This window comes from Harpegnathos saltator, unplaced genomic scaffold, assembly GCF_003227715.2.
Source record: "Harpegnathos saltator strain DR-91 unplaced genomic scaffold, Hsal_v8.6 scaffold188, whole genome shotgun sequence".
NCBI lineage: Eukaryota > Metazoa > Arthropoda > Insecta > Hymenoptera > Formicidae > Harpegnathos > Harpegnathos saltator.
In genome coordinates this window covers 890,136-912,708 of record NW_020229970.1, presented here as the reverse complement: position 1 = coordinate 912,708, position 22,573 = coordinate 890,136, and the positions used below count along the sequence as shown (strand labels likewise).

The following is a 22,573-nucleotide window of genomic DNA, read 5'->3' as shown; positions in this document are numbered from 1 at the left end:
AGAAAAGTGGCAAAAGGCTTCATAAAATTTGTAAAACAGTATATTAAAGGAGAGTATTAATTGTCTAATAATATTTTAAGTGAAAAATATTTTTAAATTTGAGTGTAAGTTAAAAAAGTTATAAACCATAATTTCTTTAATGTTAATAAATTTGTCATCGACGTTGAATGAATATATACAGGGTGTTTGATAGCTGATCATGCAGACGAAAGTTGGAGATAGATTGGGTGTAGCCGAGAAGAAAAGTCATGTACCATAATGTCAAATTGCCAATAGTTATCGAGTTATTAATAAATCATGTGAACCAACGAGCACGTAGAGAGCGGAGGGCGACCGCAGTAAGCACGTAGACATTTAATACAGGCGGAGTCAGCGAGTAACGGCGAGTAGGCGAGCGCGCGCGGCGAGGGGCAACGTAAACAACAAGAGGCGAACGCGCGCGATGAGGAGCGAGCGAGTTTTTTCTTTATAGCTTTTTCCTTATAGCTCGCTCGCTCCTCGTCGTTCGTGCTCACTACGACACAACTACTCACTAACTCCGCCTGTATCAAATATCTACGTGCTTACTGCGGTCGCCCTCCGCTCTCTACGTGCTCGTTGGTTCACATGATTTATTAATAACTCGATAACTATTGGCAATTTGACATTATGGTACATGACTTTTCTTCTCGGCTACACCCAATCTATCTCCAACTTTCGACTGCATGATCAGCTATCAAACACCCTGTATATATATAATGCTATTATTTCCATAGGTGAGGAATTATATTATTGTGTTCAGCAGAAGTAAGCAGCAGACCAAATTGAGTGATATGAGTATCTTGTTAAAAAAATATCACTCGACTTGGTCTGCTGCTTATCAAAATAAATTCCTGCCAAAGCATGAATATTCATTATACGAAAACGTTTTCAATTCCGTGCAGCCAGTGCGACGTAAACTTGGCAGAAGGAAGTCGATGCCCTCCGCTCTCTACGTGCTCGTTGGCTCACATGTTTTAATTAATAACTCGGTAACTATTGCCAATTTGACATTATGGTACGTGACTTTTCTTCTCGGCTACACCCAATCTATCTCCAACTTTCGTCTGCATGATCAGCTATCAAACACCCTGTATATATATAATGCTATTATTTCCATAGGTGAGGAATTATATTACTGTGTTCAGCAGAAGTAAGCAGCAGACCAAATTGAGTGATATGAGTATCTTGTTAAAAAAATATCACTCGACTTGGTCTGCTGCTTATTTTTTATGAGCGCAATAACATAATTTTCTACCTATGTAAATGATAGTATTACATACATATTCATTTAACATCGATGGCAAATTTATAGCTATAAAATTATTAACATTAAAGAAATTATGGTTTATAACTTTTTTAACTTACACTCAAATTTAAAAATATTTTTCACTTAAAATATTATTAGACAATTAATACTCTCCTTTAATATGCTGTTTTACAAATTTTATGAAGCCTTTTGCCATTTTTCTTCACAATTACTATTTGTTTTCTTCATTTCTTCAATTATAACTCAAAGTCTCCAAGACATTTGTGTCGATGCCACAATCACTATTTATTTGACACTCGTATATGCCATCCTTCTGCTCTCGTAATAAGTGACAGCGCTGACGTATGAAGCAGTGGTTGTCTTTCTCCTCAAGTTGGAGCGCGTTCCGAAGTCAACAAAAAATCGGTGCACATACCTTTTAGTTCACGAGTGTACTCATGTCGCTATCTTTAGTCTGTATGACAGGTTTCCTAACCTATTATACGAGTCAACTTTAACTATTTTTATTTCGTTTCGCAGTGGAGAGCGACAATTTTCGCAGAGGAAAAAGTTGCTCCTTATTAAAAAACGCGTTGATTGAGTCTATTTTTATCGAATTCTAAGGCGGAGCCCCTAAACTGGATAATTACCGAAACATTTGCATAAACTTTACATAAAAAACATATTTGATTCTTTTGCAACATTTATTTTTTATTTATATTGCTACAATATAATGTTCATGTCAATAGTAAGATTAGTGTAATTTAAATATTAGCGGGAGTTGACAAGAATTAATGGACCAATCAGGGGTGCGTTCGGAAACAACACTCGTGTGCACACGAGTGCACACCAGCCGTTCAGAAACACTCAGGGTGCGTTCGGGGAGCACGCTATTCGCACAATAAGTATCTAAGACCGTTCGAGGAGACGCTTTGTGGCGCTATAAAATCGATAATGACATCACTCTCAAAGCAGCGTGACGTCATTATTCGCGCAATTTTTCGCTATCATTTTCGAGGGGTGCGTTCGGGGGACACGCTATCACGCAACAAACGCTAACGCTGATAGATGCGTTCGGAGAGACTATAAGCAGCTTACGCTTTCGAGCTGCTCGAACGTTACTTGAGTGAATTTATCGTTACAATATGGCTGATGTTGGTGCAAATATGGATAACCAAAAAAGAAAAAAATTATTTAAGTCTTAAGTTAATTAATTAAGTCTTTTACTTTTTGCTCTGAGTGAATTAATAGAGTCTTCATCATCTGATGACGAAGAAGAGTTGGATGTACTCATTAATTTAAAAGTAGGACGTCGGAAGAAACTGCCAAGACTACAAAATTATGTGGAAGAGGTGATACCTAGGTGGAAAAATCAAGAATTTAAGTCGCATTTTAGGTAATGATAAATTATCTTTAATTAATTTTCAAAGTTCTATACATACATCATAGAATGGTGAACATATTTCACATTATGTATTTATTTATGGTAGCTCAGTAAATACTGCAGCAAAGTAAATGCAATATGTATTTTATCACATTTACATTGTTACGTGAGAAATTATAACATAAATGTAATATAATGTAATGTAATTTTTCAATAATGTCATTTGAAATTTCAACAAAAAGTGTTTAGTATAGTGATATTCGGTATTTATTGGAAAGAAATTAGCTAAATTTTTCTATTAGCATATTCGACTGGACTTGGGTTCATTTGGGTTAACCCATGCTGGGTTAAATAAACCCAGCTTATTGGTCGAACATGTACTATATAGTATAGTATAGTATTAGATTCCCATTTACTTGGTGATGCTGCATATAAAATTCATGATGATTTAATGGTTCCATATCGTGATAATGGTTATTTGACTGAACGACAAAAAAATTATAATTTCTGCCATTCTTCAGCACGAATCGCCATTGAAAGAGCATTTGGTACCTTGAAAGGTCGATTTAGAAGTATATTACACAACCTATCCATGAATCGGACTGACTTAATTGCTCATTATATACTTGCTTGTTGTGTCATGCATAATATTTGTATACTAAGAAATGATGATTTTGACATTGTTTTATTAAATAATGAAGTAGATAATGATATTCCTCGTCAAGTTGCTGCAGATGATACAACAGGTGTTCTGAAAAGAGACTTAATTAGCCAAAGACTTCCAATAAGACTCATATAAATCTTAAAACAGTTCTAATTTTGCTAGGAATGCAATATATTGTTTATTTTAAAGAAGTTTATAAGTTATTATCTTTTATACTTTTGTAACATAGATATAAACTAATATGTACATGTTTAATAAAATAAAAATAGTATAACATATAAAAGAATTCTTTATTTATTTTTATAATAGTATTATATTTAAAAATTGCCATTTCCGTGTTACTTCTAAAATAATAAGTACATCCTCTTTGTTATTAATTTATTTAGGACAAAAAGTAAAAGAATAAAATGAAAGATACATTTTGTTATTGATATTAATTTTATAATAATTTATAATTAATTTTTAACATATACAATTACTCCCCTCGACAGAATAAACATAAAATACTTTGTATTGTCTTGAGGTACAATAAAAATAAAAGCAAGTTATATATATGTAATATTGTTGGTTATACATAAAGAACTAATATCACCAATCCTGCTTAATCGGTCGACCAAGCATTAATATTAATTAATCATTCCCTTCGACAAAATAAAAATGAAATATTTTGTATTGTCTTGAGGTACAATAAAAATAAAAACAAGTTACATATATGTAACACTGTATAAGTAATACTAAGTATAATGTAATACTTAGTTATACATAAAGAACTAATATCACTAACTCTGGTTAACTTTTTCGATCGACCAAGCAGCAAAATTAATGAACCAATTTATTTTTCTGATCAATATGATTGATTAATTTTGTTATAATAGACTAATTAAGTTAACTGAATGTAGTAATTCTGTTCCACATAACTTTCATCAGAAATATTTACCAAACATTTTAATTGTTCCAACATAGAAAGAAAAATCTTATTTTATATATCAGTGTTCTTAACATTAAGTATCACTTATGCATATAACCATTATTCAATTTATCACAGATATACACAAGAAGTTATTAATCTCTTGCTATTATAACTGTTATTTGTACGATTTTCACAACTTTATGCGTTGAGTCTATGACCATGTTTACGCAACAACTTTATCTAACTAATTAACTATATTATAAAAATATGTATGTATAAGCATAAAGTTGAAAATCGTCAAAATAATTCAAATTACAATGGGAAGACATTAGTGAGTATTTATGTGTATAAACTTAATATTAATTATTAATATTAAAAAATAAAGCAAATTTTAAGAATATGTTTAAAATATTAAGGAAGACAGAACGCAGTATAATAGATGTACCAGCTACTATACTATATTTTACAAAACTAAATAAAATATTAATTGTACTAAAAAGTAAACAAGAAAATAAATGCTACATGTTTTATCAAAAACAAAGGAAACAATCTTATAATTTGTACTACAGCTTCGTTTTATCTTTGTTGCATGTAAATTAAAATAAAAACATTTATAATTTGTCTAAAATTTTACCCATGAATTCTAGCATTTGCTTTTTAAAGTCCATGTTTTCTTTGTGCCTCTGATCACTGTTGTTCTCAGCCAATTTCCGACTTCGTAAAATTGATTCAGCAATGTTTGATGTACTTTCTTGTGCCTTGCGCTTCCGAGAATTTGAATAGCTAAATTTTTATTACTTGAGTTTGCATTGTTACATATATTTGCATTTGATAAGTTAGATTCTCTATTAGATCTGGAATTAGAACACATACTGCTTGAAGAGGCTATTGCTGGAGGCGACATAAAAGGTCGTTCACCAAGCAAAGATTCCATGACTTCCATATAAGGCCATGTTCTAAGATTATTCCCTGATTTGCTATTGTGATCTTTTATAGATTTATAAGTTCGTTTCATTCCGTGAAATTTTGAAAGACATTGAGGTCCAGTGACATTATAGCCTTTAACAGATAATGCTGATGCAATATTATTCCATACTTTTTTCTGGGACATTTTACCCGATACAATGTTATTTTCTTGCAGCCGATACTTTTCTACCAGCAATAGAATTGCCGCATGAGACCATTTAAACATTGATTCATTATTATCCTCAGAATTGGAAGACTCCATTGAAAGACTTGCTGCATCAAAATCTGAATCTTGTGATTTTGCTCTTTCTAGAAGATAAGTAGCAAATATCGTATCTAAAAGAATAACGAATAATATCTATATATTAAAGGAGACATAAATCAATCACATTCTTTTATTATAATCTAATTTATTAATTTCCATTATATCAACTGATCTATCTTCTATACTTGGATAATTATTAGCATATAGAATACTTATATAACCTCTGTCATCATAATTACCATTTTCTGCACGCGCTGCATCATTTGGCGATACTTTTATTGTGTATGTCACGTCGTTTTCATCTAAAATATGAATTTCGACATTTTCAGATATTTGACTAACAATGTAAGTTTGTAAGTGATTGAGCCATTGTGAATACAGTTTCTCACAATTTAATAAATTGTCTTTATTTGACTTTTGACGCAATTGGTTTGTTCTTTCTGGTTGCATTGTTGTAATTGGTTGAAAGAACAGCAGTTAAAAAGAACAGATCATAGACTAACACTTTAAAGCACAATCGAACATTCGAGGAGAGAATAAGCGCCAATTAGCGCTAATAGCATATGCTAATAGAAAAATTTAGCTAATTTCTTTCCAATAAATACCGAATATCACTATACTAAACACTTTTTGTTGAAATTTCAAATGACATTATTGAAAAATTACATTACATTACATTTATGTTATAATTTCTCACGTAACAATGTAAATGTAATAAAATACATATTGCATTTACTTTGCTGCAGTATTTACTGAGCTACCATAAATAAATACATAATGTGAAATATGTTCACCATTCTATGATGTATGTATAGAACTTTGAAAATTAATTAAAGATAATTTATCATTACCTAAAATGCGACTTAAATTCTTGATTTTTCCACCTAGGTATCACCTCTTCCACATAATTTTGTAGTCTTGGCAGTTTCTTTCGACGTCCTACTTTTAAATTAATGAGTACATCCAACTCTTCTTCGTCATCAGATGATGAAGACTCTATTAATTCACTCAGAGCAAAAAGTAAAAGACTTAATTAATTAACTTAAGACTTAAATAATTTTTTTCTTTTTTGGTTATCCATATTTGCACCAACATCAGCCATATTGTAACGATAAATTCACTCAAGTAACGTTCGAGCAGCTCGAAAGCGTAAGCTGCTTATAGTCTCTCCGAACGCATCTATCAGCGTTAGCGTTTGTTGCGTGATAGCGTGCTCCCCGAACGCACCCCGGAAGGAATAGCGTTGATTGCGCGCAGTTATGACGTAGACGCTACCGTTAGTGACGTCATGACAGCGTTTGTTAGCGCTCCATCTAGCTCCGTGAGCGATCTATAGCGCTAAATAGCGCAAATAGCGCAAATAGCGTCTCCGTGAACGCACCCAAAGCGAACGCAACTGTAGCAATATGGCGGCCACAAATTAGTTCCGATTTCTCACATGTCCCATCTCAGAGAGCGCTGCTAACGCTAATCATTTTCGCTCCATAAAACCAGCGGCACACGGTGCTTGTTTTCACGCTGGATTGCTTGCTGGATGAAAATACTGCGTTCTGATTGGTGCATTTCCGAAGATGGATGGAAATGCACCAATCAGAACGCAGTATTTTCATCCAGCAAGCAATCCAGCACAAGAACAAGCACCGTGTGCCGCTGGCTTAAGAGTTTGCACGCCCTGGTCTCTAGGCTCGGCTAAAAGCGGCCCATGACACCTCTCCTTCTTCTCTCTGGTAATAGTAATTATTACAGTTATTAATCTTCTAAAGATATTTAAGAAAATTTCTAATTTACTATACTATTGAGTATCTTAATTATTGTTTGAAGACAAGATAATACTGATTAACGCAAGGTAATTTTTTTAACATATTTTACTATTTTATAAGGTTTTATTATTTATATTTATTATTATTATTTATTTATCACTTATACTTATTACTATACTTATTATTTACTTACTACTTTCACTTATTGTTTATATTTATTCATACTTATTTTGTATCATGAATTTTTACGCTTGTTATTTTTGCTTTTATTAGCTTGTTACTTCTGCTTTTGTTGACAATCTGTCATTTAACAGATGTTCTACCCAACTCATTTACTTTCTCATCGAAACAAAGGCAAACTAGCACCTTGCTGGCTTGCCGCAACATGTAATGAAAAGTCATTTAAGAAGTATTACAATGCAGCTGCCATTAAGAGGATAAATATTACAATAACATGGTATATTATTACATTTGCATATCCTTACAAAATAACATTCTTTATAATCTATTCTTTATAATCTGATGTTTTATTGATTATATTGTCAGCGAAGAGATTTTGCAAGCAATACAATTATGCAATGGCAACACACAGAGATTTAGTTTATATCTGTCATCACAGCTGATGTATGGTTTAACAAGAATTTTTTCGTATCAAATTATATATTATCAGAGTGAGTTTAATATTTTCTTACATCTCTATTTAATATAAATCTCTAATTAATAGATATATACTTTATATATTGTTTATGCATTGTTCTTTTTAATCCTTATTATGTTTCAGAGGAAATTTTTGAAATTTGGAAGATACTTGATTATACCACAGAGTTTGACAAGCCACAAAACAAATTCTCTGTTGCGAGAGCCCTTGATACCTCAACAGAAATTGAACTTCCCTTAGTGGAACAAAAATTCCTTGATCTCCAGATAGATGAAGACTTGCATATTCTTCCAGGTGAAATTCCTGATGGCAAACTGCAAGTGCTTGTAAGTATATTTTGATATGACCTAACTTGACAGTTGTATGTCAAAAAAAATATTGTTAACCTTAATGTTAAATCTTTATGTTAAGCCAAAGCCTGCATGTCCATAAATCTTTAGGTTTAAGGATATATATGCTCTTTCCAAGATCCTCAGATTTTATATATAATATATTTCAAACATTTTTATTCATCCAGATGCAAGATGCAGTTTGCCTAAATTTTGGCATATTAACTAATAAGGAATTGGACTTTATGCTTCAATATGAGAGTGATATCACATTGTTAGTTCCTGTGATTTCTGTACCTTCCATATCAACTTCCTGAATCCAATGTAGAAAAATTTAATTCTTTATAAACTATAACATGTAACAATATGCATCATATATGTGCATTATCTTTTTCTCTACCTTTCTTTTTTGGTTTTAAAATTAGTTTATATATAGCAGTAATATTTAATAGAATATATACTTTGTTATACAGGGGAATGAAAGAAATAACGCAGATCACAGACAACAGGAAGGAAAACACTACAGAGATAACTGATACAGAAATTGCAGCAGGTAGAATTTCTTGTAATATTCATTTTTTTATTATCACTTTGACATTAGTGGTAATTTTTCAAATTGAAGATATTAGTGTTTAAAAGATTATCACCTTGTATTTAGATACTATAAAAATAAAGTAAATTCGTAAAATTATAATAAATCTCATAGTAGCAATTTTTTGGTACAGAGTTCCGCCGAGAGATGCAATTACCTCGTGCAATCTTGAGTCCAGTGCTTTCGGATAAATCAAAAATAACAGATGAGTTTAGAGAAAATTTACCTTTAACTCCACGAAAACGACTGCCACGTCAGTTGCAGGGAGAAACACCAACGAAAAGGAAGCGCGTATGTATTTTATAATTTATAACTATATAATTTATCGTTATAATACATAATTTATTACCATTTGAAAGCAGTATATAAACAATACCAGGAATGACTTATACTACACACATTACATTTTATTATAATATTCACTGAAATTCTTTTCTATATATTATTTTACAGATATTGGAAAATATTGAATTACCTATTATGGATACTTTGAATGTAGCTGCTGCACCTCTAGAGGATACACCAATGCCAGAACAAAGACTAACTTATACATTGCCTGTAAAAGATATGGAAATGACTTCTTTACGACACATAATCACAGACATTGATATGGAATTAGAACCTATACATTCGAGTCTTGATACATTTGTAGTAAAAAAGAAAAATTTAGTTATTGATAAAAGGATAACATTAACAGACACAATATTAAAAAAGTGGCGTCAAAATATAAATTTTGAATGCAGAGTAAGTTTCCAACTTATATAAGTTCGTATAGAGTCATAAAGTATACAAACCTGAAGATCTTTTAAGTCTAAGAATGCAATATTTCAGACAGTCTAATCCTGAGAAACTTTCAAAAACAACATACAACTAACATTATCTCATACTCTTAACTCATTCTTTGGATAATACTTGCAGGGGATGAAAATACCGCGAACATATGTGATACCGTTCATTGATCTCTTGAAACGACCATTACGATGTAATACAAAATCTTTGTGCAAACTTTATATTAACCACATTGAAAAAATATGCAGTAGCGCAAACGAAGACATTGTACCTGTTTTTATGCAAAGTACAACATAGACTCATATTCAAATATTCACTTATTAAACATTCTTGTTAAAACTTAATGCTATAAATAAATGTATATATTTAATTCCAGCTCAAGAAGAAATACGTGAATTACAAAAGACAACAGAGGACTATACAGCACCAATGACAAGTAAGCTCATTGAGCTCGAACAACTCTCCACTGAACAATTTAGTACTGTTCAAGCTCCACCGTTAGTATAACAATCTCATCTAAAAGACTAATTTCTTAAAACTATCGCGTTGATTCTTGCTTGTCCTTTATTTTCAATATACAAATTTAGAACATATATAATAACCAAAATGTTTTTCTAATTTCTTTCCTTTTATTTTCATAATTCTCCCTTTTTTTCTTACATCACTATTTCTCATGTTTCCAACATTTTGATTCCTCAACATTTCAAATTCACAATGTCTCATTTATAAAATTATTATTTCAGTGTTATTGACAGACCACTACATCAGGAGACAAGAACAGATATGGATACAGATGTTACTGGTAGCCTTGAAGATATAGAAATTTTACTGGGAAAGATACAAGCTCCTTCCACAACAAAAAATCAACTTTCATTATCTTCTACATGGTACCTCGAAATTTTCTTTGCCTGTTAATTTGCAATATTTAATGTATCAATTGTTTAAACTACATTGGATTCTTGCAGATAAATTTTGTTCTCAGTTTTCCCCATTCCGTTTTCAGATTGAGAACAAAAAATGTTTTTTAATTATTTATTACATATCGCCTTCTTAAAATAGATATTTGAAATTATTAAAATATTAATTTATAATTAATCAGCTTCATACACACGCGCGCGCAAATTAAAGCAACATAACTTTCTGCTTTAGCATTCTTTTTAGCAAGTCATTTTCATTCGATATTTTTATTTAAGAACTTTTTTTCTTTTTTTATAAGGCTTATCCTTACGGAAAAAGTGTATACACTCACATTTAAGAGTAAAAAGTGTATACATTTGAGAGTAAATTCGAATAATTGAATGTAGATACTCAATATTTGAGTGTTTTTTCCGTAAGGGTAATTTATTGTTGTCTTAAGAAAGAAACTCTCCAATGTATAACAAAGATATTCTTTTTGTTGTCAGCTCAAGTAAAAAGTCACACTATACACCTTTAACGAGCCGAGAAATCTTAGCTTTCCTAGAGGTATTATGGTGTAATCAATCATATGTAAAGTTCAGTGATCTCGTCCCAAAAAATACAAACACGGAACAGAATGCATATACGAAACAAGATGCTGCTACAGTCTTTTGCATTCTTCTCGGTATGTATTTATTCGTTTGTCAACATTTCCAGTTATGTCGATTTCAGATTACAATTTGTTTTTATAATATTGTTTTTATAATATTATTTTCACGGTAGAGCTCCATGCTCAGAAGAAATTAATTCTACATCAAACCGAGTTTTATCATACTCTGTGGATTCAGAAATACGAGGAATACTCTGATTAAATGGAATTGAAATGTATAGTACAATGCAGCCATCGATTCAGTACCTGATTCAAGGATGTAACTTATCAAACTTATTTTAATTTAACTTATTCTAACTTCATTTTTTCTTTAACTTATTTTATTTAACTTTAATAGATATATATTGATTAATGTTGATTGCACCTGCAAAACAGGAAAAAGTTTCTTAACAATTGATATTATTTCCAAGAATATATGAAGAAAAAAAATATTTATTTTTGATATAATACAATAACAAGATGATTCAATAACACACACATACACACAAGTCATGCAATTATAAATTTTCAAAATTTAGCAACACTTCTGGAGTAATATGACATAACAACATAGCAAGTGATTATTTATTTTTAAATAGTATAATTTATCAACTGCTCAAATAGTCTTTTATTTACATACCTTTTTTATAGTGTTATAGTTTTTATAGTTTTTAATAGTTTTTTATTTACACTTTTATTTAACTATTGAGACTTTTGTCCACAAGTACAACTTCATGATAAATTATATGGATCTTCCTAATAACACAATGGAATGATATAATTTTATTTCTAATAATTTACATAAATCAGCATAACAATATCATCCTCACACTTACTAGATCTAAGGTTTGTTTTCTATGAAGCTGAAGTGAGGCACCAAATTAGATAATAAAAATGGGAACTGACAAATATAAGAGTACAGTGAGGCAAAAGAACTAATGCTAAATAAATATGTCGTGAGAAATATATATAAATATATGTATAAGATATATGTAAATATAACAATATGTTATGTTTTATGCATATATACAACTATATATACACACAAATATAAATTTGTAATATAAATTTTTTTTAAAGAACTTGATTTAGTAAAAACTTGTACAATATAAGTTAGAATGAGATAAATTTCCTTTCCTTTACTCCAATTTATTGCAATTTGTTTAGGAAGTCTTTGAAAAAAAAGGTCAGACTATATATCTATGTATACCTATCATACACACACACACACACGCATATACAAGTGATCTCAGCATTAGGTACTTACGAAATGTCTAGGGTTAGGTCGAGTTGAGTTAGTTTCGCTATAGTATCTGTTACATATATTATAGTGGAACTAACTCAACTCGACCCAACCCTGGACATTTCGGAAGCACCTGTTATATTTATGATTTTATAAAAGTTCACATTTAAAATGTATTGTTTCCTCAGTAGTAAAAACAAAGTTTTAAATTGTAAATGTATGTAATAAAATGCTGCATTGCAAAAAAAAACGACGCTTAAGTATACTATAACTTTTACTATAAAAAATGCTTCAGTCATTGAGCTTTATGTATATATATATAGTAATTATTTAGAAGTCTAACAACACCTTGGATTTCGCTCAAACTTTGCACAATTGTGTATTTTGGTACGTAAAACACGATTTTGAAAGAAAAAAATGTCGCTCTCAAATGGATCAAAAGTTATGAAGTGATAAAAAATGACACGCGAGGTTAGGAAATCTGTCATACTTGGTTCAGTTCAGTTAATTCATTCATTATTCATTCATGCAATAGATGGCTGTATACTGGAAAACAAACTAACGCCAACTCCCAGATCAAATGTATTCTACGTAGATAAGTTGTTCGGAGTCAGTTCCTGTCCGTAGGAAATTATTACAACATTCTCTGCGTGTCCCTCAGGAACTTAGCAATTTCTTTAAAAACAGGAATGTTATCTATCTTCAAGGCTTCCTTCGCCAATTGATCATAATTTGAGTCGAAGCCTCTAGCATATAGTTTTACCAATAGTTGGCCAGCTTCTCTGAGGAAATTTGGGCATGAGTATAGAATATGTTTCAAATCCAGTCATAGGCCGGTATTCATAGTTAGGTCTTATATTTAAGACCGTCTTAAGTTCACTTTCAAGTACTCCATAGCCAATGAAATGATTTGTACAGCATCTGGAGATAAACTTAAGATGATCTTAAATATAAGATCCGACTATGAATACAGGCCATAGACTCCGCAGACACAGCAGTCTTCTTCAATAATGCCTAATCTTAAATGCAACGAGGTGAGGAAACGGAATTATCTCAACCTGGCCATGAGAATAATGACCGGACGTTCGGTAGCGCCCAACTTCATGAATCAGGGAGTTCTACAGATTTCCTTAACCCTTTGATTGTGAATGACGTCAGGCTTGATAAACTCTTATGGGAAAATTCTGACCAGTGTTTTAACGCCATCTAAAAGATAGCCCCCAGGAAATGTGAACTACGATGCCAAAAATTCAATATGGCGACTGTTATAAGACTGGTGCGTGTATATGTTACTTATGTTCGCTGAACGCAGCCAACTATATTTCTACAATAAATATTTGAACGTTGTTTAACACTTCTTGTAATTAAAGGAATATTTTTATGTGTGGTCATCGTCGCTCGCTCCAAACTACCATATATACGGTGAAGGTAAAGACATATTAACACGCTTGTTATTTAGACGTAAGTATTTGTTACGTTACTTTTTATTTGTAGCATCGAAAATGTTTTCAGCGTACGTTGCGTCATAGATTTTAAAAGAACGTCCCTCTAAGATATTTGAGCATAGATATGGGGAGGACATGTTGTGTTCCTGGATGCAAGTCTGGGAAAGAAGTGCCTTCATATCGATTTCCCAAAGATCCTGAAAGATGCTCAAAATGGGTACAAAGTTTGAAATTGAAACATTTAGAAAATTATCCAAGCAATGAGATACAAAAAAATAAAGTGTGCCATAAACATTTTCGTCAGAAGACTATAGTCCATGTTTGCATAAACGTGTTTTATTAAATGTTGCGGTTCCTGTATTGTTTATACATAATAGTATAGATGCGGAATCTAACAAGATGCATATATCGCAGCAACAGCAATCAATAATTGATATATCAGAATATGCACAACACAGTCAAGATCCACAATGTGCAAATAATAAATACATATCTGTAGAAGAAAATGAAAAGTTAATGGATTGCAGCAATACACATGAAAAAGCTTGTGAAAGCTCAGTGTCTGAACAAGATAAAATAACTTCTGTTCTTCATAATTATGGAAACAGACTGCAAACATTAGAAATGCAAATGCAAAGTATACAAAATATAATAAAAAAACGACCTCAGCTACAAGAAATCACTCAATCTAAAAATTTAAGCCCCATATGTAGGAGATTTTATGATATGAATATTAAACTTAAACGTCGCAATAGATATTTAAAGCGCTTAATATATAATAATAAGTAGCAGAAAAAAAGAAGAACAGTACCTATTGTATCCAGTACTTCAGATCCAAGAAATAGTATTACAGCTGTACAAGATAATTTCGTCCGAATGATCTTAAAAAATAATGATGTACTTCCCCAGGTACTTAGCACTTAGTGTCACAGAAAAAAAATATTCTTATATTTTAAATCATGAACTTTATAAAAATTATTTATGTATATAATATTTTACATATCAATTGTGTATATATATATATTTTTTTTTCTTTTTAACGACAGACTACATTTTACATGTACTCCTAAATTACATGTGGATCCTAAATTGAACATATAATCCTAACATGTAATGGAAATGGAACATGTAATCCTAAATTTTAGTGAAGGTAAAATTATATTTAAAATCTGTGAAATTGTACGTAATATATAAACATATGATTTTTATATACTTTCTATAACCTACTGCATTATATCTTTATTATTGCAGGAGTTGTTAAAACACAGCATGGTAATATAACGTTTTCTGAAACCGCTGAAACTATATCCACCATCTTATCATTTTTCAATGATTTGTTTGATTCCTTTAATGGGAATAAAGGACAAGGACTGAGTAGCATATTAACAGCAAACAATGGACATATTTCTTTCTGGAAAGAAGCATGCAATAAATTAAAAAACATGCAATATGTTGAAAAAGGAACTCGTCAAATAATTAAAAAGAATAGCCCAAAATGTTTGAAAAACTGGTTTCGTAATATTAAAGCTGTACAAGAGATATGGAACATATTACAGGATGCTAATTTTGAAACATTCAATTTGAAGTTTCTTAATCAGGATGTTATCGAAAACTTTTCAGCCAAATTAGAAATTTTGGAGGCAGTAACAATAATCCAAATCCGAAGCAATACCAAGAAGCTTTCAAAGCTTCGTTAATATGCAATGTAACATCTAAGCATTCTTTTGGAGCAAACTGTGCAGAAGATAGTGTAGGAACATCTTTAGCTCTATCACATATGATGGATTTGGATGAAATAGCACACGAAAGAGAAGCTGTCGAGCAAGATATAGAAGAAACAGAAGAAACATCTATTTCTCAAACTACAAGTACTGAATTAACAAGAACAACTCTCAAAATTATTACGATTGTTAGTCATGATCAGAATGTTATAGAATGCACAATATGTTCCAATAATCTAAACGATGTAAAACTTTTACATTTTATACAACATGTGAATGCTACACTTCAAATTAAATTCCTAGATATTGGCTGTGAACTTAAAGTAGCAGAGAAGGTACAAACAATTTTAGAAAAAGAACAGCATTTATTGCCATTACTGTCGCAATGTACACATTTAATAACAACACTTTTTACAACTAAAATATCAATTTATTAAAACTTAGTGTACACATATCAACAACATTTTATGTAAAAAGATAACAACAGATAGCGATAATTATATGTATAAAGCAGCAATGCGAATATCAACAAAATATGCAAAAAAAACAGTGAAAAAAAATAAAATAAAGAATGAGTATACATTGTTTTAAATTGTTTATTTTTTTAAAATTGCTTTTTAGTTATTCATTTTGTTCCAAATCCAATAAATTGATTAAAATTTAAATATAAAATTAAATATACTAAAACGAATAAGAGCTCATCTTTATCGATCGGTAAGTTACTTTGCTACGTAGTTCATATATTATTGGGGGTCATCTTTTACATGGCGTTAAAACACTGGTCAGAAATTTTACATGGAAGTTTAATAACCCTGGATAACGTGTATAGCCGCACGAAAAAGTCGTGCCACCAGTGTGGATGACGTGTATACACGCATCGAAGAAAAAAAATAGTAAATCTATTGTTTTTTGCATACAAAATGGCGGATCCAATATGGTGGATAAAAATTATGAAAATAATCAGATATTTATGAAAGTGAGTATCTATAGTTTTTGGGGTCGCTGAATCCGAATCTGATATCAAAATTTCAAAATTCAAAATGGCCGATCGACCATGGTGTGTCAAAATTATGAAAATAATTAGATTTTAATGAAAGTCGGTATTTATATGTTTTTGGGATCGCTGAATCCAAATTTGATATCAAAATTTTAAAACTAAAAATGGCGGATCTAAATTTTGAAAATCAGATTTTCATGAAAGTGAGTGATTTTGACACACCATGGTCGATCGGCCATTTTGAATTTTGAAATTTTGATATCAGATTCGGATTCAGCGACCCCAAAAACTATAGATACTCACTTTCATAAATATCTGATTATTTTCATAATTTTTATCCACCATATTGGATCCGCCATTTTGAATTTCGGAATTTTAATATCAAACTTGGATTCAGAGACCTGTATTATAAAAATATCATAAAGAAAATTCAACATTTTTTCCAACACAAAAATGGCACGAGTAGTACCAGGTCTGTAAATATGAAATCAGAATTTGCCCATAGATGACTCTAGCTGTCAATGTAGTTACTGTCAAACCGCGTCATTAGCGCCATTTCCATTTGTTGACATCTGACAAAGATTTTCAACTCACAACAATACAAGTTTCATACAACAGCATAGTTTGTAATAGCATTGAATATGTCAAATTTTGTGTCTGGAAGCTACGATTTGCGGACAGCATTGATTTTCTGTTACCATTTGAAGAAAACTGCTGTAAAATCGCATCGAATGCTTGTCGAAGCTTACGGTGAGCATGCTCTTGGTAAATCACAGTGTTTTGAGTGGTTTAAAAATTCAAACGTGGCGATTTTGACGTGAGAAACGAAGAATGTGGAAGACCACCGAAAGAGTTTGAAGACAGCGAATTGCAAGCATTGTTAGATGAGGATGACGCTCAAACGCAACAACAATTCGCGGATCAATTAAACGTGACACGAGAAGCTGTCTCCATACGTTTGAAAGCCATGGGAAAGATGCAGAAGATGAGAAAATGAACTGAATGAAAGACAGCAGGAAAACCGAAAAACCACTTACGAAATGCTGCTCGCCAGGTACAAAATAAAGTCATTTCTCCATTGAATTGTGACTGGCGATGAAAAGTGGATATATTTTGAGAATCCTAAGCGTAAAAGATCATGGGTAACTCCAGGCGAACCATCGACATCGACTGCAAGACCAAATCGCTATGGACGGAAGACAATGCTCTGTGATTGGTGGGATCAGAAGGGTATGATCTATTATGAGCTGCTAAAACCTGGCGAAACCTTTCATACTGAACGCTACCGACAATAAATGATCGATTTGAATCAAGTTTTGCGTGAAAAACGACCAGAATATCAAAAAAGGCTACACAAAGTAATTTTGCTTCATGATAATGCACCATCACACACAGCGAAACTGGTCAAGGAAACGATTAAGGCGTTTAGTTGGAAAATACTTTCGCATGCGGCTTACTCACTAGACTTGGCTCCGTCCGATTACTACTTATTTGCATCGATGGGATACGCACTTGCTGAGCAGCGCTTCACTTCTTGCGAAAATGTACGAAAATGGCTCGATGATTGATTTGCCTCAAAAGAGCAACAGTTTTTTTGGCGTGGCATCCACAAATTGTCAGATAGGTGGGAAAAATGTATAGTTAGCGATGGGCAATACTTCCAGTAAAATATACTTTATCATTTTCATACAATAAACGTGTATTTTCTATACAAAAATTCCGGTTTCATATTTACATACCTGGTATATTTCTGCCTCCACAGTCAAGGGGTTAAGGTTCATCCAGTAGCTGCGTCCTTTGATATGAAATTGTTCAAGCATAGATAATTGAGTTTCCTTTTGGAAGCCTTGCTGCCTGCAATCAGGTTTTTCATACGATGATGGCTGAGATTAGGGATGGTTTATTACTGTCCACCCCCGCCAGCGCCGGGCCGCATACTGGTGGACGGAGGCTCTCTCCGAACTTCGGGAGGCCTCCGTTCGAGACAGACGGGCGTATACCCGGGCCCGGCGACGTGGCGGGGAAGCCGCGAGGGAAAAAGAGTGTTACCTCCAGGCGAGGGAAGCCATCAAGGCCGCCATCATAGAGGCGAAGAAGGGAGCCTGGGAGCAAATGATGAGCTCCCTGGATGAGGATCTGTGGGGGCGCCCCTACAAACGGGCGATCGGCAAGATCCGCCCATGGGCATTCCAACCAACGGAGGCCTTAGACCCCCAGGTCCTCGAGGGGCTTCTGGACACTTTCTTTCCGAGAGTGGAAGGGGGCCCCCCAGATCCCTGCTTCTGAGATACGGGAAGGGGACTGGGAAGAGGGCTTGGAGGTTACCCTAGAGGAGTTCACCATGGCCAGGAAGAGACTCGAAGCCAAAGGCAAAGCACCTGGCCCCGATGGTATTCCTGGCTGCGCCTGAGCTCTCGTCCTCGGCGAGAGGAGCTTGTCCGCAGCCACGCAGAACACGATCAACGGGTGCCTCAGGGAGGGGGTATTCCCCCCAGAGTAGAGGAGGGCCAAGCTGGTCCTCCCGAAGGATAGCAAATTGCCCGGAAGTGCGCCGACTTTTAGGCCAATATGCCTGCTGGACGAGGCGGGCAAGATGCTCGAGCGTATCATTGCCGACCGCCTCATCCAGCATCTGTCCTCAGAGGGACTGAACCTCCACAATCACCAATACGGGTTCAGGCCCGAACAATCCACGCTGGATGTCATCCAGCGCGTCCGGGTCCTGGCCCGTGGGGTCGTGGAAGGGGAGGTCGGGGTGTTCTTAGCGGTGTCCTTGGACATCATTAATGCTTTCAACATTCTGCCCTGGCCGGAGGTTGGACAGGCCCTCGAATATCATGGGGTGTCTATCTCCGACGCATCCTATTGGCCTACGTCGGGGGCAGATACCTCACCTACTCGGGGAGAATCAGGGTCCAGGATCGGCGCACCATGGAGCGTGGTGTCCCGCAGGGGTCGGTTCTCGGCCCCGTGCTATGAGACATCACGTTTGACCGGGTGTTTCGCTCTCCCCTTCCCCCTGGTCTTTTTTTGGTCATGCAGGGGAAATCCTCATGGATACTCCCGCCCTTTCGGGGAGGGTTATGTCGAACTAAAACCCCTGCGGGATGCTTACCGCTCGAACCGTAGTGGGGGGAGTCATGGGAACGATGTCCGCATTCCCTTCCCGACATCCCGGCCCCAGGGCTCTCGTGGAGCACCGGAACCCTCCCAGATTGAGAGTCAAGGGCGCGGTGCCCCGGCCGGTTTTCCGGCCGGGTTGGCCTTTCGGTGTTAATTAAGAGGATGGGGACACCCGCCCTCACTCCTCGTCTCCGCTTTCTCCCTTCCCTACTGGGTGGGGTAAGGGGGGTAAGGGAGCGAGGTCCACACCGGTCCTCGCTCCCCTTCACCCTGCCATCACCGACACCCGGAGTTTGCAAGAGGGCTTACCCCGTCTCCCACCCACCCCCTTCGGTACGTCGAAGGCGGGCCCGAGGCGGCCTCCGGTGAGCCGATGGCCTCTCCTCCTCGGCCGGCGCCACCTCGGGCCCGTTCTCCACCCCTGGGGAGCGCCGCTTCCTCCGTCGCTCCCTGCAACGAGGTGATCGGCGCTCCCACTCGGCGGCCCCCTTGCGGGACACAACGTTCTGGCAAAAGGAGGCCGCCGCTCCCCACATCTCTTCGCTCCCGTACATTGCTCTCAGCAAGTTCGGGAGCGAGAGATTCTACCCCTGGCACTCCACCGCTCCCGGGCGAGGACACGGCGCTGTTCACTCCACGCCTGGCATTTCGCCAGGGTGTGCTGCACTGTGTCCTCCCGCGCCGGGCAGTGGTGACATCCCAAGGTGAGCTCCCTCCCAATCCGGTGCAGGTACCGACCGAAGCAGCCATGGCCGGTCAGCACCTACACCATATTGAAGGTGAGCCCGCGTCCCCGCCTGTCCGCCATTTCTGGCAGGCAGGGGCGGACGGCCTCGGCCGTTCGAAGCCCGAATCCCCGATGGTCGGCCAATACGGCCGACCATCCTTCCAGGACTGGGGCGTCGGCCTGAGTCTTCAGGGCCCTCAAGTCGCCGGCCGATAATCTCTCCCCGTTCTCGCGGAACTCCTTCACTCTCCAATAGAGGAAATGTCTCTCATCGGCAAGGAGCTTCACTGGGGGAGAGACGGCCAGGGCCGTCGCCGCACTATACGAGATGCTGCGGTACCCACGTATCGCCTTCACAACCACCGGCCGCATGGCTTAGCGCAAAAGCGCCTTGCCGCGGCCGCAGGCCATTAGCCCATATGGGCGCCCCGTAGAGGGCGATCGAGAGCACCACACCGACGTATAGGCGGCGAGCGTGCCATCCGGTGCCCCCCTGGGTCTTCAGGCCGGCTAGCAATAGGCCTGCCTTTCGGACCCGGGGGGCCAACACCTTGAAGTGGGCCCCGAATGCCCACCGGCCGTCCAACGTCAGGCCCAGATACTTGATCGTGGGCCCAATGCGGACGCAGATTCCATCCACCGAGATCCGGGTCTCCGGTGGCGCCCCAGGGCGGCCGTTATGGAAGAAGACAGTCTCCGTTTTTAGAGGCGTTACCTTGAGTCCTAGGTCCGCAATTGTGCCCACCACGGAATGCAGTGCCACCTCCGAACGGAGGCGGGCTTCCTCCCAGTCTCTCCCACCGGCTACCACTAATGTGTCATCCGCATAGCAGATGACGTGCAGCCCAGGGGAAAGGGAGAGCGCAGCACCCGGTCGAACATGGTGTCCCATAGCAGGGGGCCAAGGACCGACACCTGCGGGACACCACGCTTCATGGCGCACCGACCCTGGACCCCGCTACTCCAAGAGTAGACGAGGTCCCTGTCCCTGAAATAGGCCGACAGGATGCGCCGGAGATAGGCGGGCACCCCGTGATACTCGAGGACCCGATCTCCGGCCAGGGCAGGATGTTGAAGGCGCTGGTAATGTCCAGGGACACCGCCAAGAACACCCCGTCCTCCCTTTCCACGACCACCCAGGTCAGATCCCGGAGTCTCTGGATTGCGTTCAGTGTGGACCGTCCAGGCCTGAACCCGTATTGGTGGTCGTGGAGGTTCGGCCCCTCCAGGGACAGATGCTGGACGAGGCGGTCAGCAATGGTGCGTTCGAACATCTTGCCCGCCTCGTTCAGCAAGCATATCGGCCTAAAGGTTGGCGCGCAACCGGGCACCTTGCTGTCCTTCGGGAGGAGGACCAACTTGGTCCTCCTCCACTCTGGGGGGAATACCCCCTCCTTGAGGCACCCGTTGCTAGTGTCCCTTGTGGCTGCGGACAGGCTCCTTTCACCGAGGGCGAGAACCCAGGAGCTGCCAGGAATGCCATCAGGACCAGGCGCTTTGCTTTTGGCTCCGAGTCTCTTCCTGGCCATGGCGAACTCCTCTGGAGAGACCTCCAGGCTCTCATCCCAGTCCTCCTCTCTCATCTCGAGAGCAGGGATTTGGGGGGCTCCTTTCCACTCTCGGAAAGAGAGTGTCCAGGAGCCCCTCGGAGGCCTGGGGCTCCAAAGCCTTCGTTGGTGGGGACGCCCACGGACGAATCTTACCGATCGCCCGTTTATAGGGGCGCCCCCACGGATCCTCGTCCAGGGAGTTCACCATTTGCTCCCAGGTTTCCTTCTTCGCCTCGACTATGGCAGCCTTGAGGGCTTCTCTCGTTTGAGAGTAGCCCTCCTTCACCCTCGCGGCCTCCCCGCCTCGTCGCCGGGCCCGGGTATAGCCCGTCTGGCCTAAACGGCCGCCTTCCGAAGTTCCGAGAGGGTCCCCTTTTTTTACGCAGGGGAATCCTCATGGATACCCCCGCTCCTTGGGGAGGGCGGGGATTATGTCGGACTTCTACCGACTAAAACCCCTGCGAGGTGCCTACCGCTTGGGCCGTGGTGGGGGGAGTCAGGGGAACTACACATGCATTCCCTCCCTGACACCCCGGCCCCAGGGCTCTCATGGAGCCCCTAAATTTGCCTAAATACCGCGCCCCTCCCAGACTAGGAGTCAAGGGCGCGGTGCTCCGACCGGTTGTCCGGCCGGGTT

The 22,573-nt window shown here is 37.4% G+C and overlaps 2 protein-coding genes across 7 annotated transcripts; one reads left to right on the top strand and one right to left on the bottom strand.

Moving 5' to 3' along the window:
- Positions 1-3,344: 3,344 nt before the first annotated feature.
- LOC112588297 (uncharacterized) lies at positions 3,345-5,758 on the bottom strand. Its single transcript, XM_025297784.1, has 3 exons — positions 5,696-5,758; positions 4,860-5,527; positions 3,345-3,402 (listed from the first exon to the last, which is right to left on the bottom strand). Exon 2 carries the CDS (start codon positions 5,451-5,453, stop codon positions 4,869-4,871), a length of 585 nt encoding a protein of 194 aa, XP_025153569.1. The 5' UTR covers positions 5,454-5,527; positions 5,696-5,758; the 3' UTR covers positions 3,345-3,402; positions 4,860-4,868.
- A 1,323-nt stretch (positions 5,759-7,081) lies between these two features.
- LOC105187819 (uncharacterized) lies at positions 7,082-11,783 on the top strand. 6 transcript variants are annotated; one of them, XM_025297773.1, is made up of 14 exons: positions 7,141-7,183; positions 7,278-7,302; positions 7,531-7,673; positions 7,763-7,887; positions 7,998-8,200; positions 8,392-8,477; positions 8,677-8,756; positions 8,929-9,086; positions 9,249-9,539; positions 9,714-9,870; positions 9,961-10,081; positions 10,328-10,471; positions 10,988-11,166; positions 11,265-11,783. In XM_025297773.1, exons 3-14 carry the CDS (start codon positions 7,531-7,533, stop codon positions 11,351-11,353), a joined length of 1,776 nt encoding a protein of 591 aa, XP_025153558.1. In that variant the 5' UTR covers positions 7,141-7,183; positions 7,278-7,302; the 3' UTR covers positions 11,354-11,783. The 6 variants fall into 6 exon arrangements, 5 of the variants coding, with proteins under 5 accessions (XP_025153557.1, XP_025153559.1, XP_025153556.1 ...); XM_025297772.1 differs by lacking the exon at positions 7,278-7,302 and having other exon boundaries at positions 7,082-7,183; XM_025297771.1 differs by having other exon boundaries at positions 7,102-7,302.
- The last annotated feature ends 10,790 nt before the right edge of the window (positions 11,784-22,573 follow it).

Excerpts from the sequence above, each read along its gene's own strand:
- LOC105187819 (XM_025297772.1), top strand. The coding sequence starts at position 7,531 with ATGTTCTACCCAACTCATTTACTTTCTCATCGAAACAAAGGCAAACTA. Across the intron at positions 8,201-8,391 it reads ATGGCAAACTGCAAGTGCTT|ATGCAAGATGCAGTTTGCCT; the intron begins GTAAGTATATTT and ends TTATTCATCCAG. Across the intron at positions 8,478-8,676 it reads TATGAGAGTGATATCACATT|GGGAATGAAAGAAATAACGC; the intron begins GTTAGTTCCTGT and ends TTTGTTATACAG.
- LOC112588297 (XM_025297784.1), bottom strand. The coding sequence starts at position 5,453 with ATGGAGTCTTCCAATTCTGAGGATAATAATGAATCAATGTTTAAATGG.